A 15831-nucleotide genomic window follows, 5' to 3' on the forward strand; every position below is an offset into this window, starting at 1 on the left:
TGTAGGACTAGTATGGAGTTGGTTTTAGCTCCTTCCTTTCTGGCCTTTCTAGACCTGAGTGCTGAAGGTGACTCTGTTTTGTTTAGCTACATTCTAAAAGCTTTGTCTGCAGCAGTGGTGGCAGGTAAGGAGATGAGAGAGAAACGAGGGAAGGAGTGCAGATCATGGATTCCACTGACCAGCTTAAACACATGGATATTTGGGATGTTCTAACTGCTAAGGGTAAAGACTCGTTTGTGAAATTGTGTACAATATGTGTACAGCCAGAAAATCTTCATTCAAAGCCTGTAATACTCAGTATATTATTTTTGAATTCTATTCTTCACTATAGTTAATGCAAGTAACTAAACTCTAAAGGGCTCTTAAGGGTCCTGCTTCAAGATTTAACCCAATTTACAAAAACTGGGAATTAGGAGGAGATCCTTAGGGGAACACTCTGCCCCTCATCTGTTCTTTGGGTGCTTCTTGCAGGCACATAATGATGGGTGCTATTTGAGACATAAGATTTTGCAGCTGATTGGATCAAAGTGGATGTCTTCAAAACTTGCCGCACAGCAGGGGACCATGCATTTGCCCAGTAACCATTAGCGCTTCTTATACCTCTTTGAGCATTGGCTTGTGCCGTTTAAGCATTGCCAAGGAGAACAAAATGGGATCTGAATGCCTCAGCTGGGGGTTTCTTTTGATGAGTGTGGCACTGTCTTCAGTAGCCACCAAGAGTCCTGCTGTGTCCGGTGAGTTCAGTGCATCATGTTTGCACCTTTCTTGCAGTCTTGGAGACCTTGTAGCTCTCCCAGCTTGTCACTGTAAGTATTTTGGTCTATGGGTAGTTGCCTGCAGAACAGCAGTACGTGAAGCCAGTGCAAAAACAGCTTTACTGCTCGGCTGGGTTTCTGGCTAGAGTCCTGCTTTGCCTCTAACTCCTGCTGGTTGATGAATACATGTGTGCCACCAGTGATGGGCCCACGTGTAGAAGCACAGCAGGGAAGGCTGCTGCCCTATGGCACATGTCCTTTGTGGTGGAGCTGGTGTGTGAGGAAGGAGGGCTGGGGCACAGAGATGGTGCCTTCTCCCGAGCTGTCCTCAGCTCCTGTACTGTTATTGCCCCTTCATGGCTGTGGTTAGAGCAGCAGCCAGAGGCCTGACTTTGAATGGGTGGGTTGTAGAAGCTGTGGCAGTACCCTTGCTGCAGTGCCACTTGGTGTTGTCTGTGAGCTAGGACACACCATTCCTCCCACCATGCAGCTTGGGAATGGCTCAGCTGTTACAAAAACAATCCTGGCTGCACCTGCCAGCACTTCTTTCTGGTACAGGCTTTGTAGGAAACTCAGTTACTGCTCGGGCATGTGCCTGCATCCTCCCTTTAGTAATCTCCAGCACAGTCACACTGTCCCAGCTCCCATGTGCAGGATATCCTGGAAGGTTCCTGCAGCAGTGAGGCAGTCTGGACTCTGGCAGTTCTTCCAGCCACAGAGCAATAGGGAGGAATATCCTGGCCCAAGCACTCAAAGGATGCAGGGGCCACCAGGACAGGGGCACAAGTGTTAAAATTGCCAGACTTGTGGCATGCTGTGTGTGACTGTCTGCAGTCTCTCCTGGCCTTGCCAGCAGGTCTGCTTGTTTTGGTCAGGGTTGAGAGAGCATGGAGCCCTTCCTCTTACTGGTGTGGCTGGTATTTGCAAGCTGGAGTGTGTGGCAGCTGCCCCAGCCCTTAGCGCAGGTGTAGAGATGAGGTAAAAGGGAGCCAGCCTCACATCACCTGCGACAGGCAGCCCCTTACGTCCAGCCAGTCATGCTGTCGGCCTTGTCCCTTTCCTGGCCACCAGTGGGTGGTGGTGGGAGGTGAAGATGCTGCCTCTGGCACCCTGCAGGTGCACTGCCAGCTTCAGGAGCAGTGAGCCCTGTGAGGAACTGGCTGCTGTGGTTCATCCCAGCCCTGCAGGGGACAGAGCTGCTGTTGCAGGGACAGCAGAGAGACTGGCAAACTGGCTGGCAGGCAGCTAGGCTGTTACAGTTAACCTACCCCTGACAGTGAGCAGTACACCCAGTTCCCTGATCCCTGCCCAGCCCTTGTTGGGGCTAAGTGATAGTACAGCACTCATTCCCAGCACTGTCTAGCCAAGCCTGGTGGCAGCTGGCCCAGCACCAGTCATCCTTGCACTGGTGTCACTGTTCCAGCACCAGTACTGACTCAGCTGGTACTACCCAGCACCAGTTGTCCTGGCATTTTACTGCCCAGGCACCAGCTTGGCCCAGTACAAGCTGGCCTAGTCCCAGTGGAGGGAAACACCAGCAGTGTGGATCAGGAAAAAGTTGGTCCTGGTTCCTGGCCCTGCTTGCTGAGCAGCTGCTTGGGAGCAAAATACTTCTTCAGCTGCAGAAGCAGCACGCACATCTTGGGCACCCGTGACTAGGTACCAGCCAGCTCCTTCAACACACTCCATTCCTCCTTGCTGGAACGTCACAGCCCCTTGAAAAACCTCCCTCTTTTCCTATCAAACACGCAATGCTGCAGCAGTTGCTTATCTGAGCACGGGAAGAGGACAGAGCTGAGCTGAACAGGATAGGTGTAGCCTCAGTGACCAGCTGCTGGCCATGGACCAGAGCTGTCAGTGCATGATGTTTGGTTTCCTGGCACTTCAGCCATCCCAGGGCTGTGCCTTCACAGCAACCATGCAAGTTTGGACCTACTTCCCAACATCTGGCAGAAATAAAGCACACATCCATGTCAAACATAATATATTTATAGCAAAAATAGGCTTTTTCTGTAGCTTCCATACACAAGGTTTTCTCCCCGTATATTTACGCAGTAAACAGGTCGACTGAAGCAGCGTGCGCTGGCTGACTCGACAGCTGCCCTTGCTTCAGGCTCCCACTTACAACGGGTGGCTTCATTCCCCTTTTGTGGCTGCTCTCTGGAGCCTGCACTGGTGCCCTTGTACCTCTCCAGCCAGGGGTTGTGGCACAGGCAGGGAGCAGCCCAGGGAGATGGGGGAATGGTGGTGCTAGCCCCCCAGGCAGAGGGCAGGGCTGGTGAACAGGCTGCCTCTGTTCAAATGGGGCAATCCCAGGAGTGCCCCCCAACCCACATTCAAGAAGAAGCTTCCTGTAGCTTACCTGTGCTGACCACAGGCTCCTCCACCATGCTTTTAAGCAAGTGACTGGGCACAGGACCTCAGGCCTTTCATGGTGGTAAGAAGATACAAATCACATTAACTCAAACACATTAACAAGCCTCCCTTGTTCCTCCTGCCTCTCTGCTTATGGGAAGCAGAGGAGGGGCTTAGGACTGCCAAAGTCCCCAGCAGAAACCTCCAGTGCCTGAGCACTGTCAAAGACCTCATCCCGCTGTCGGAGAAAGCAAAGCATGAGAATGCTCTGCCAGCAAGAGCTTCACAGTTTGGAGTTTGCTGGGTCATCTCTTGTCCACCCCAGAAGAGTTTGGCACATAGACCTAAAGGACATAACACATAGGCAGCAAGTGCATCCCCTTGCTGTCCTGGGGAAGGGCCCTTGCTAGGAGCCAGCGCTTCTTGCTGCCTAACCCTGCAACTTAGAACATTGCAACACTCCCACACGCTGCCCGCACTGTTCCCAAGTGAGAGACACCACCCTGATGAGGAAAGGTGCCCAAGGGTGGCTTTGCAAGCAGAGCAGCCACTGCAGCACAGGGAAGGAAGCCAGTTCTCCCTTCTGCCCTCCCGGTGCCACCGAGGCTCCCACAGTACCCAGGCAAGGAGCATCCCCGTAATCCCCTCCCACTTCCCTCTCCCCCATGTTTTTGGCAGTCCTCCTTGGACACTTTCAAGTCTCCAGCATCTCAGCAGCACGGATTTGCCTCACAGTTTGGTAATTGCACGTAACAGGGCCACTCAGTGACCCCCACAAGGCAGGGGGGGGAACCAACAAAAAGGAACAATACAGTCAAGTAAACTAAATCAAGAAATCCCTCGCCGTCGGTCCCAGCATGACGGGTCCCACATGAGTTCAGGGAGACAGGAGGCTACCCCGCCCTGCTGCAGCGCAGCTCCCACCATCTAGGAGATCATGTACTGGGTGATGGCCTGCAACGCGTACAGCAGCTCTGCCTGCATCCGGGCTTCCAGGATGAGCAGGTTCACGTGGACCTAGGGGAACAGCAAGAGAGGCTCAGGCAGCTGAAATGCGCTGGGCTCAGCGGTGCAAGCAACTGCCCACCTGGGCAAGTCTTTTGTCATCAAAATGCCATCAATTTTTCCAGCTCAGGCAGCTCCCCTTTTCCCCTCCTCCCAGTCCTGTAGGCTGTGGCTGCTTCCCAGAGCTGCATACCAGGGAGTCCCCCCCGCATACTTGGCACCAGCATTCCAGGCTGGCAGCAGCACAGTCCCTGACACCCACAGTAGCCGCTCCTGTGAGTTATTACAGCTTGACAGAGGGCTCGCCAGGAAGCACTCACCACTGGGGTAATGACCTTGGAGATGCCTGTGCCGCTGGTGCCCCGAGTCTCATCACAGTGGGCAGCCCCATGCCACACTAAGCCCAACTCCTTACAAACAGGCAGTTTTCTTAGCCCCCCACCTGCCTCAGGCTGGTTTGGTGGCTGAAACATCTCCCGTACATCTCCCCAAAGCATCCTAGCGTGCAGCCCCTGCCCACTCCCAACACCACCACAGCCAGAGCCAGGGGCCAGCTATCCCACCTTTTCACTGTGCTTGAACTGCTTCCAGAACCTGTCAAACATTTCTGAGTTTGTCTTCTCTGGGTAGCAGGTTACAGTTTTAATGTAAACTTTAAGCATTCGCTCCAGGAGCTGATTCACTTCTGCATAGTCATAATCATCGTACCTGTGGGGAGCACAGGGGCGAGTCAGGGCCAGCACCTTGCCTGTGGTCTGCTGGGGCATGGCACAGCCACAGGGCAGGGGGGCACATTGAAACAGCCACCAGGCACTGAAACCCTGACCCCAAAGCAGTTCAATATCTCTTCCCTGCCTGTCTCAACATCCAGGCAGGTGATTCACCTCTCTCCCTTCTCCATGCTCATTGCCATGACAGCCTGAGTGCCCTACCCTCCTCCCACCTGGGTCAGCTGAGTTTTCCCCCCTGGACTGTGAGGATGGTTTCCCTACCTAATGCCAAACATGCAGTGGATGTAGTTCCAGATGCCCCGCTTGAAAACTGAGGGTTCACAGCCCTGCCGCTTGGCCATGGCACTGCTTTGCAGACCATCCACCATCCTAAACTTCTCATCCAGGAGATGCCCAATGTCAGAGTAGAGCCGGTTGACCAGTGAGAAGCCATGGTCTTCCCAGGAGTAATCCTGTTGAGCATAGCAAGAGAATTTTGCAATTGCAAAAAGGAGCTTGGAGCATGTTCCCCAGGAAGAAGGGCTGGAGACCTCAGGGAGCAGAAGAATTCAGTGAATATGCTCTGGAGATGGCTCTGCCCAAACCACAACATCCCTTATCAAGCAGTTTTTAAATGATTTTGACCCTTGCCTCCATGAGGGCCATGTGAAAAAAATCATCAACCCTTGGGGACAGAAGTTACCTCCCTCTTCCTAACCCTAGCAGGGTAGGGCCAGTCTGCAAGGGCAACTCTATTTGCTGCTCCATGAGGAATGGGGAGGGGAGGGCAGGGGAGGGGAGCAGGAGTCTTACCTGAACTCTGAATACCTGTGTCTGATCCTCGTCACGCCGGGCAAAGTCTTGGTATCCAAAGTCAGGGTCCTGCATGTAGCATGCAAGGTTGGTGGCACCAGTGACTTCCCCATCAGTATCTGCAAGAGGGGAAAGCCCTGCAAACAGGTCAGAGCAGTGCTCAGCTGCCCTGTTCCCAGCCACATCAGGCATTGAAAGCCAGTCCTTGCTCTGCCCCACATGTATCCCATGAGCTCCTCTGAACCACACATGGAAACTGTAAGGCATAGAGGAGCAACACCCAGGTGTGCCTATGAACTCCCACTCTGTACACCCACCTCTGCTCCCTTGCCCCTCACCTTCCTCTCGGTCCTGCTGCAGCAGCCTCATCTCGTCCCTGCCCTCAGTCTCCACATGGATCCGCTGCATGCGTTCCCGGAGGGAATCCAGCTCCATGCAGGAGTCCAGGGACTACACAGACACAGGTTTGGGGGTGAGGGCAGTGTCCCAGCAGCATCCCCCCATCCCCTGCACACCCACCCTCAGGGGCTCACCCGCTTGCGGTTGATGCGCAGCAGCTCCTGGCTGTAGCTGTTGCCGGCAGTGGCCTCGCAGAAGCACTGGTTCCCAAGTGACAGTGGCTTCAGTGGGCCTCGGCCCCCCAGCCCCTCATCCTGCTCGCAGCCACAGCCAAAGACAAAGCTGGCAAGTGCGTGGCAGTGTGCCAGGAGGACGACAGCATGCACCAGCTCTGCCAGTGACCAGCTCCACTCGCTGATCTTCAGCAGCTTCTGCAGAACATGGACAGACCAGCAATGTGACACGGGAAGGAAGGCAGGCCCAGGGGACACCACTGTCCCCACTGCCATCCTGGTCCCTGGCTGATAGCCCTTCCCAGTACCTCAATGTGCTCCTTGGTGATGAGCCATGGCCGGTGTGCCAAGATCTTGTTGATCTCGTTGAGGTTGCGGAGTTTCGGGGGGATGAATTCGAGGCCGCGCAGCCACTGGGGGTCACCCCCTGCCCGCAGGAACTGCAGCACGTGCAGGTTCACCAGGTACCGGCACTGGTGCCGGGCCGCTGCCTGCGAGAGCAGCGCATCAGCATCCATGCACTGCCCCAGCAGGAGAGGCACCCCCCACCCACCTTGCGCTCAGCCTCCAGGAAGCCATGATTTTGGCCCCTGATGAGAAGCCCACGGCACAGGCTATCTGCTGGAGGTTAAGGAGAGCCTCACAGGGCTGAGCAGAGCCCCCTGTTCCCTCTGGCAACTCCCAGCAGGGCTCACCATGATGGCGATGTAGTGCCGGCAGTCAAAGGGCAGGGGGCCATCCATGTGCATCAGGTAGTGCTGCGTCTTGAGGAAGCTGTCAAGGTACTGTGGGTGGTAGCCCATCTGCTGGGTCACCGCCTCCAGCCGCCCTCGGCTTGCCAGCACCTTCACAAAGAGGAACTGGGGACACTCGGGGTCACTGCTGGACATCTTCACTACCTGCAGGAAACACGCTCTGCTTAGCTCTTCCCAGAGCAGCCCCTGCTGCAGCAGCACACCCCAGCCAAACCCAGGCTCTGCAAGGGACAGGGATCCCAGCTTGGTGCTGCCAGAGAGACACTCCTGGCTATCAGGCAGAGCACTGCTCAGTGCCACAGGTAGCGGGAGGACAGGCTGCAAGACACACAGGTGGTCTCTGGGAGAAGGCTCTGCATGGTGAGTAGAAGCAGAGGGCAAACCAGGGATGATGTTTCTTGCAGTGGTGCAAGGCCAGATCAGGAGAAACATGACACAAAATACATTCCAGAATGGAGCAGCCCATCTGCCTCATCACCAGCACAGAGCCCTCCTGCCCAGTACCAAGATGAGAGAGAGCTATGGAAACAGCAGAGGGACTCCCAGGCTTCTGTCCTGGCAGACCAAGAGGCAAACCATGTCCTGGTACCTTCCAGGCTTCTGTCCTGGCAGACCAAGAGGCAAACCATGTCCTGGTACCTTCCATGTGATAGCACACAGAAGAGCTCCCCACATGTTGCCCAAGCAGACATGGGAGTGGGTCCTGCAGCACAGAGCACAGCTGTTACTGGATGTGCCCACCAGAGAAAACACAGTTGGGCAACTCAGCAAGGGTGGCCCAGACACCCCCAGCAATGCCCATGCCCTCCTGAGAGAGTAGTGGGAACAGGGTGCAGGGATGTTGGAAAGATGCCCAGGCAGCTGCTGTGCTCCAACGACCGTGTTGCCACAACTCCCACCTGACAGCATGGTCTGCACCTGCAGCCTGCCCACCCCGAGGTATGGGTACAGCAGGTGCTAACCCTTGTCACACAGAAAGTCACAGCTCCTGCTCGCATGTGGGAGCCCAGGCAGCACCCTTGGATGCAAAGGATGCATCTCTTCTCCCAGGCTCGAACTGAAATCTCTCCTGGGGAATTCTGGCTCTGCTGACACCACTGTCTTGTTCCTTCCATGTGTCTCTCCAGTGCAGTCACCCAAAGGCTGGTGACTGGAGCATGGCAACAATGGTGGCATAGGAGCAAACCAGGAGCACGTCTGCAAACCACCAAAGCTACAGGGTGCGTGTCAGAGCACCCAGGGGTGAGGGGCAGACAGAGCTGTGTGGGGTGAGTTGTGTGGCAGCACAAAGCAAATGCACCCACACAGGCTGTGCAGGAAGCAGCCTGGGCTATTTTCCACCATGCTGCACTTATGGTGAAAACACCATCGCTTAAGTGTCAAGAGATTTACTTGATGACATTTGGAGTGTCCTCTTCACTTCCTCTGGTAAAAGGGGTCCACAAAACCCCAAAAGTCAAATTAAAATGCAAAGAGATGCAAAGCACCAGCTTCTCTGAACGACAGACAATGAAAGCCAGAAGTGACCTGCAAAGGCCCCCTACAAAGTGTCTCTGCCTGGGGAAATGAGATGCCACAAGGACACCCAAGGGGCTACAGCCACTGGTATTCTTCTCCTGGAGGGCTGAGGTGGAGGAGCTAGGGGCCCTTCCACTGCCCCCAGGGAAAGGTGGTCCCCAGTAAGGAGCTGAGCAACCAGCCCATGGTTCAGCCTCTGGTGCTTGTCACTCTGCTTGTCCAGGTGATGATGGAGCAAGCAACCAGGCAGATATGTCTTGGTAGGAGATGGTGAAGGAAGGGGGGGATGAAGGTGCAGAAGAGCCACCTCCTTGGCTCTCAGCCAGGCTAAACTGCCCATACCCAAAGGCACCAGCTCAACCCAGGGTGTCTCCTACGGGCACCACCTGCCACATTCCCTCAGTTCTGCTCCCACAGCCTCTCGCATTGACCCCAGTGCCACCTTCCTCATCCTCCTCGGCCACTGCCCTCCTCCTCCTCCCCGGCATCCACTCGCACTCCCGGGCTGTGGGAGCATCGCCTCCCTCTCCAGGGGGAATCCTTGTGTCCGAGCCCCCTGCACTCGAACAGGCACCTCAGCTGCGTACCCACCACCAGCCTCGTCCCCTCTCCGCCCGGCGGGGCCGCCTGGGGAACAGTGTCCCGGCGCTCCCGGCCGGCAGCCGTGAACACATAAAGAAGGCAGGAGATTGACGGAGCCCGGACAGCGCCGGGATGTGCGGGAGAAGGGCCAGCGGATCCCGCCGCGCTCCCCGCCCGCCAGGGCTCATCCCTTCGCCCAGTGAGACCGCGGCTCCGTCGGTACCGGTGGCTCCTCCGGTAATGTTGGCTGGAGACGGTGCCACGGCAGCACCTCTCGCCTGGCCTTTGTGCCTGGGTATTCGAGAAGACGGGGAAGTACGAGCGCCCGCGGCAGGGCCCGTACGGCGGTGCGGGCAGCCGGTACCCGGGCCGGTACCCGGAGCCCCATTGTGCGGGCGGCGGCGGCGGCAGCGCCCCCGGTGAACGGCGCGGGCAGTGCAGGCGGAGAGAGAAAAACAAGTTTGATTGGCAGTGATGGAGCCACGGCGCCTCCCGCATCCCGCACAAAGGGGACGGGGACGGCACCGCCGCACCGGCACCGGGAATAGGACTAGGACCAAGACCAAGACCAAACCGCCGGGCGCGGCATCGTGACAGCACAGCCTCGCCGGCCGCGCGCACCCCCGGGAATGCCCCGGGAATGCCCCGGCCTGCTAGTGCCGCAACCGTACCGGCCCGGTGGGGGCGAGCAGGGCGAAGCCCGGTGCTCCTGTACGGGCTCCGGTGGTGGCGGCGGGGCGGGTCCTACCTGCCCCGGCAGCCGCTGGCATCGGCTTCCTCGGGGGTGCTCCACGCTCTGGGGACACACGATCATGGTGAGCCCGTGCCGTGCCGTGCCGTGCCGTGCCGAGCCGAGCCGTGCCGTGCCGTGCCGTGCCGAGCCGAGCGCAGTCCCGGTGCCCGGCGCCGGTGCCCCCGCCCGGTGCGGCCGCCGGCAGCGCAGAGCCGGCACCGCGGCAGGCACGGGGGGCGGGCCCGGCTGCGCCAATCGCCGCCGCCAGGGGGCGGCCGCCGCCGCACCACGTGGGCAGGGCTGGAAAGTTACCGGTGCCGGGGGCGCAGGCCCCGCCCCCAAGCCGGGTGGGCGGGGCCCGGGCTGCCCCGCCGCTGGGGGGCGCTGCCGCCTCTCCTGGGCAACGCGGGACGCGGAGGGGAGCAAGGGGGGAGCGCGATCCTGGGCCCTGTGCCGGGGCCCGGCTGTGCCGAGGCCCAGGTATGCCAGGGTCTGGCTGTCTAAAGGTCTGACTGTCCAATGGCCCAGCTGTCCCAGGGTCTGACTGTCTGATGCTCCCTCTGTGCCAGGGCCCAGCTGTGCCAGAGGGTCCGACTCTTTTCCCAGGCAAACAATGATAGGATGGGGGAGTGTGGTCTTATGTCGTTCTGCCAGGGGAGGCTGAGGTTGGACATCAGGAGGAATTTCTTCCCAGAAAGGATGATCAGATATTGGATTAGACTGCCCAGGTAGGTGGTGGAGTCACTGTCCCTGGAGGTCTTTAAGGAAAGACTGGAGCTGGCACTCAGTGCCATGGTCTGGTTGACATGGTGATGCTCAAACAGAAGTTGGTCTCTCTGATCTCCAATGTCTTCTCCAACATAATTGAATCTGGAATTCTGTAAGAGCAGCTGCAGGGAGCTGCAGTCAGCGTTGGCCTGGTCATCTCCAGGGACAGCAGCAGTGGCTGGGGACTTCGTGTGGCCCCAGAAGTGGTTTGAGAGCCCAGAATGGTGCCCACTGCCCAGTGAGGTCATAGCACACTGCCTGAGTGCACAGGGAGTCCTGTGAGACAGCCAGGAGAGGACTCATCCATGTGTTTGATGTTGATTGATGAACATGCTGCCACTGTGAGCCTGCCTGGGACAGCAGGGCTGGGACAGTGGGACTGGCCCCTGCTTCACTAGGTGTGAGAGATCAGAGGTGTTCAGGAGTTGGGGTTTCACTGATGCATTCCCCAGACCTCGCAGGATGAGCCTGGGCAAACCCCTGGTGGGCAGATCTTTACTGCCACTGGAAACTGAGGACACAGATGAAGGAGCAGTGAGGCCTTGGGGGAACTGCCAGGGTGATACAGTGGCTTCCTGTATGAGCCAGCACAGGCAGGACACAGGAACAACCACAAAACCATGGATGAAAGGCAAAGAGGAAATTTATTTTCATTACCTCACCGACTGGAGGATCCCCCAAGCAGCACCCAGGCAGAGGCACATAAAGCAGGGATGCAGGCACTGTGGATCTTAATCCACCCTAGAGGATCACTGAACATGCTGTTTTTGCCTGTTTATCAAGGATTTCTGCAGTTGTGGCTTACCACTGTGATTTGATCTTTCCCACAGCAGGCCAGGAATCTAAAGCATGTTAAATAAGGTGCCACTAAGTCTATCACAGGCCTGTGTTATCTAAACACAGAATTCTACATACTGAACACGCAAATCTAAACAACTATGAGTATGGTATATGTGTTTTTCTACATTAGCTGCAAAGCACTTGAGCATGTTTGCAATCTTTCTTGCCTATCTTTCCTTATTTTTCCACACTTGGCCCCCCTGGGAGTCCTCATTCTGTGTGTCCCCATCAGTTGTCCAGTGGCCCTTGCCTGCTCAGCTGCAGCTGCCCACTCACCAGGACACATCCCTTGGTGTTTGTGTGCACCTCGGAGCAGGGAGGGGGACTTGGCAGGAAGCAAAACCAGGACATTTGGCAGAGGGATGGCAGGAGTGGGGAGCAGGGCCTGAGGAGAGGTAAGGTTTGGGCAGCAAAGCTGTGGAGAATGGGGGATGCAGGGGTGCAGGAGTGTGTCACACTCTCCCATAGCTGTTCCAGTAGGGGCTGTGCTCATTGGGAGCGGCTGGGGGCCCAGGCATTGGAGGTGGTGCATGGTTGCTGCTGTCCCAGAGGGGCTCGTGGCTGTCCTTGGGTGGCAGCTCAGTCACATAGCAGATGTTCTCACTGTAGTTGGGCTTGAAGCTCTCCACAACATCTTTGGGGACTCCAGCCCATTCCTCCAGGGAGCAGAGCAGGGTGAGAGGAGCCGCCACCCAGCCCAGCCCCAACCCCACACAGCAGGGGTGAGCCCAGGGCAGGGCTGACTGCACCGCCTTACCTGGAAATTGCCGTTGTGAGTGATGAACAGCTCATCAAAATTCTTGCTGGGGTTGGGAATTCGGGGCATCAGGATGACCCATACCCTGTGCAGGAGAGGTGTGTTAGAGGGGAAGAGCCCCAGTGCTGCTGCCCCCAATCAGCTCCCCACACTCACCTTTCCATGCGCACCAGCAGGATGACAAGGACCAGCAGGAGCAGGCAGGAGGCAATGGGGACCAAGACCGTGCGGATCCCAAACCAGTACAGCTGTTCCTCCACCGTGCCTGGAAAGAGCAGGGGTGACACTGATCCCCAGACAGCACACCACCATGGCAGTGGGGGTGGGCCTGCAGGTGGCCCTTCATGAGTGGCCATGGCATTGCTCATGGCAGGGCTCAGCTGGGAACAGAAGATGGAAGAGGGGCCTATCCCCAAGCCAAACCTCCTATCACCAAACTAGACGGTGACCCTGTTCTGGCCCAGCTATGCCCTCCAGTGCTAAGAAACCGCTGGCAAAAGTCAGCAGGTCCCACTGGTGGTGGTGTTTTCCTTCCAGAAGTACAAAGGACGCTGGTGCTGGCACCCCACATGCCCAGTTGGGTCTTGCTCCTACAGCTGCTGCCTCAGACCATTCTCTGCTTTCTTTGCCATCTCTCACCTGCTGAGCCCTGCCATGCTCCAGTCCATCCTATCCCATTGTAGCCCTCAGAACATACCCTTGCTGGTGGAGTTGCTGCCCCAGAAGACAGGAAGGCTCCACTCGCTCCAAAACAGCGTGCTGCCACAGAATTTGTTGATCTTGCTGCGCACATAGAAGGTGTAGGACTTCTCATAGTCCACACTGGGTAAGGAGAAGACATCTCCGTTCACAGAGAGCTCCTGCAGAGACATGGACATGAGCCCTGTGCTGCTGGCTGGGACCACCTTGGAGACTGGTGCACAGCTCACCCCCAGGCACAGCCACAAGGGTGCTGTGCCCAGGGCTCTCACCGTCCAGCTGGTGTCCTTGTTGCTCTTGTACTTGACAGCGTGCTCCAGGCACTGGTCATTGGGGTATGGGGAGGCCCAGGTCAGCTGCAGCTGATTGTTGCTCATATTGCGGATGGTCAGGTTGACAGGTGCCGCTGGTTTCACTGCAAGGGACAGGTAATGCCCAGTGAGGAGGGTTGGCCCCATGTGTGCCCCAGCGGCCCTGCTGCCAGCTGGGAGCCCACAGGAGAGCTCTGAGAATCCACAGCCCTGTAGAGGAGAGGAGGGTCCCCCCACCACTCTGTACCCAGGTCCTGCAGCAACATGCGCTTGCTGGGGATCTCCAGGGTCTTGCCGCCAACGCTGGCATTGATGAGAACGTGGAAAGACTGGAACTGGATGAGCTCGTTCTGCTCGAAGTAGCAGCCAACCCTGACACCCTGGTCCTGCAGGTAGCGCTTGCACTCCACCCCCTTGTTGGACGCGTTCTTGTACCTGTGGCACAGTGGGTTACCAGGACTCTCCAAGGCCTCACATGCCCCAGCCCTCACCAGGATCCCTCTCCCCAGCACATCCCATCCTGCTTGCCCTGGAGACAGAGCCTGCCCCACCCTGGGCTTGGGGAGGAGGAGCAGCCTGAAGCCAGGACCAGCGATGCCAGCAGGAGCCCCCCTGCACAGGGACCCACTGCTGGACACTCTGCCGTGGACTGGCCGTGGGGCAGGGGCACCTACCAGTAGAAGAGGGAGTAGTTGACTGTGGGCATCTCTCTGCTCCCCCACATGCAGGTCATGTACTCCTCGTTGTAGAGTTCACACTCCACCCCTGCAAGCAACAGACACTGCTGGGCATGGCAGTGGTGAGTGGCTGTGCCAGGGCCCAGGGGTGCACCAGAAAAATATGACACATGCCAAATCCCTGCATATCTGTATGAGCCTCCCTCCCTGTGAACCAAACGAACTCATCAGCCAGCACTGCAGGGCCAGGAGAAAGCCAGAATCGAACTTCCCTGGGCTGTAATGTAACACAATGGAGCACACAGGCTGTTTCTACATGTAGAGATTGAAGGCACCTTCCCACCAGCCCAGGAGGTCCAGGAATACAGCAAACTGTTGTTTTACTGACGGCCAGACAAGGAGTGGATTTTTTGTCAGAAAACAGTAGCTGGGATTAGAGTGTTATAAATATGATTTGTGCTAACTAAATTTGTAATTACATTAGCAAAAGTATTGCTTTATATCAATAGAAAAAAATTACTCAATTGTTACAAAGCAATTGTTACAAAAGGGAAAAAAAAGAGACAAAGCTGAATCCTCCAGATGTTTCAGTAGGAGTAGGGATAGTAAGGATGTAGGTCTGATAAGAGCAGCTGAAAATAAAGTTTCGGCGTTAAATTGTGCCAAATTGGGTGATTCCAAGCATTGGACACTGGAATAAGGCCTGATGTGGGAACATAGACTTAATAATATAACCTAAAGCTTAGTGCACTTGTGCCACTTGTGAGGTTACACAGCAGACACTGAGGAAGACCCAGAGGCTTCACCAGAAATGAGACCCCTGAAAGGATGAGAGACCCCAACCAGTGGTGAAGCATGTGCAACACAACAGAGTGACACAGAAGATTCTATATTAATATGTATTAGCATACAGTATATAAGTGAGATTTTTAGCTTAATTAATTTGGTGCAGAGGAAAGGGCCCTATCTGTAACCCTGGTCAGTTTTGCTTATGCTTTATTCGAACCAAACCTTAATTATACTAAATTACTCGCTGCTGAATCTTGTATATACTGAAATATATGTATCCAATATTCTTTGATTGTATTCATTTTTATGCAATTGCTGCTATTAAAAATTACTGCTAGATTTAACATTGGTGCTGAATTTAATTGTGTTTGATAAATTGAACAAATTGAAGAATCCATTCATAACAAAAGTGCCCGGTGGAAAGAAAAGCCTCTGTGTACTGTCCCCTTCCTGTGCACAGCACTACTGAGGTGACCCAGAAGGAAAGGGCAACTGGTACAGATCCACCGACCATCCTGGCCAGTACCCACGCGTAGCACAGACTGGTAGGATCTGCCACTAGAGTGATGGGGCAGGAGTGCTGCAGGACTAGTAGCCGGGGGGCTAGTGGGGTCACAAATGCTCCAGCACTGCAGTGGGCCCAAGAACAACCCCCAGAAGGGCTCCCTGGTACAGCCTGACCCTCCTGTATAGGTGCCACCAGTCCTGGGACACATCAGGGGTTGCAGAGTCCCCGGAGTGCCGCACAACAGCGTGCCAGCGCACACAGTCCCACATCCTGTCCTCAGCCGCCATCACTGGGAGCTCCATCCCCCAGCCCCAACCACAAAAGGGGCCCGTGGCCTTCCCATGTGCTTCCTTACCTGGGTGGCTGTGGGCAGCAGCAGGGTAGGGAGCTGGCCCACAGAGGAAGAGGAGGACAGGCACCACAAGGAAGGCGCCATGAGCTGCCATGGGGGCTGCTGACCAGAGACGCGTGCGAACAGCCTCGCTCAGAGCCGCCGGCTTCCGCACCACACTGCTTCCTGCCCCACGGCACCGCCTGCACCAGGGGCCCTCCTTCCTGCTGCCCCTTATGGGGACCACGGCTCGCTCCAGTGGGACCCACAGCTCATCCCACTGGGACCCCATGGCTCATCCCACTGGGGTACAACAGCTAACCCACTGCGACCCCATGGCTCACCCCACTGGG

At 56.5% G+C, this 15831-nt stretch overlaps 3 protein-coding genes across 4 annotated transcripts; all 3 read right to left on the minus strand.

Moving 5' to 3' along the window:
* Positions 1 to 2722: 2722 nt before the first annotated feature.
* LOC117002975 (sestrin-3-like) lies at positions 2723 to 10036 on the minus strand. Of its 2 annotated transcripts, none has more exons than XM_033072560.1 (9): positions 9814 to 10036; positions 6906 to 7109; positions 6519 to 6701; positions 6172 to 6408; positions 5977 to 6088; positions 5639 to 5775; positions 5108 to 5298; positions 4679 to 4823; positions 2723 to 4127 (listed from the first exon to the last, which is right to left on the minus strand). In XM_033072560.1, exons 1-9 carry the CDS (start codon positions 9877 to 9879, stop codon positions 4038 to 4040), a joined length of 1365 nt encoding a protein of 454 aa, XP_032928451.1. In that variant the 5' UTR covers positions 9880 to 10036; the 3' UTR covers positions 2723 to 4037. The 2 variants fall into 2 exon arrangements, with proteins under 2 accessions (XP_032928451.1, XP_032928453.1); XM_033072562.2 differs by having other exon boundaries at positions 5639 to 5757; positions 9814 to 9938.
* On the minus strand, positions 7118 to 9807 carry LOC117002976. The gene is made up of 2 exons (XM_033072563.1): positions 7605 to 9807; positions 7118 to 7554 (listed from the first exon to the last, which is right to left on the minus strand). Exon 1 carries the CDS (start codon positions 9561 to 9563, stop codon positions 8931 to 8933), a length of 633 nt encoding a protein of 210 aa, XP_032928454.1. The 5' UTR covers positions 9564 to 9807; the 3' UTR covers positions 7118 to 7554; positions 7605 to 8930.
* A 1155-nt stretch (positions 10037 to 11191) lies between the features above and the next one.
* IL2RG (interleukin 2 receptor subunit gamma) lies at positions 11192 to 15643 on the minus strand. The gene is made up of 8 exons (XM_033072036.1): positions 15503 to 15643; positions 13848 to 13938; positions 13421 to 13608; positions 13135 to 13277; positions 12861 to 13023; positions 12320 to 12428; positions 12164 to 12248; positions 11192 to 12062 (listed from the first exon to the last, which is right to left on the minus strand). The coding sequence occupies exons 1-8, from the start codon at positions 15591 to 15593 to the stop codon at positions 11859 to 11861; spliced, it is 1074 nt and encodes a 357-aa protein (XP_032927927.1). The 5' UTR covers positions 15594 to 15643; the 3' UTR covers positions 11192 to 11858.
* Between the last annotated feature and the right edge of the window lie 188 nt (positions 15644 to 15831).

This window comes from Catharus ustulatus, chromosome 14 (genome assembly GCF_009819885.2).
Source record: "Catharus ustulatus isolate bCatUst1 chromosome 14, bCatUst1.pri.v2, whole genome shotgun sequence".
Classification (NCBI taxonomy): Eukaryota; Metazoa; Chordata; class Aves; order Passeriformes; family Turdidae; genus Catharus; species Catharus ustulatus.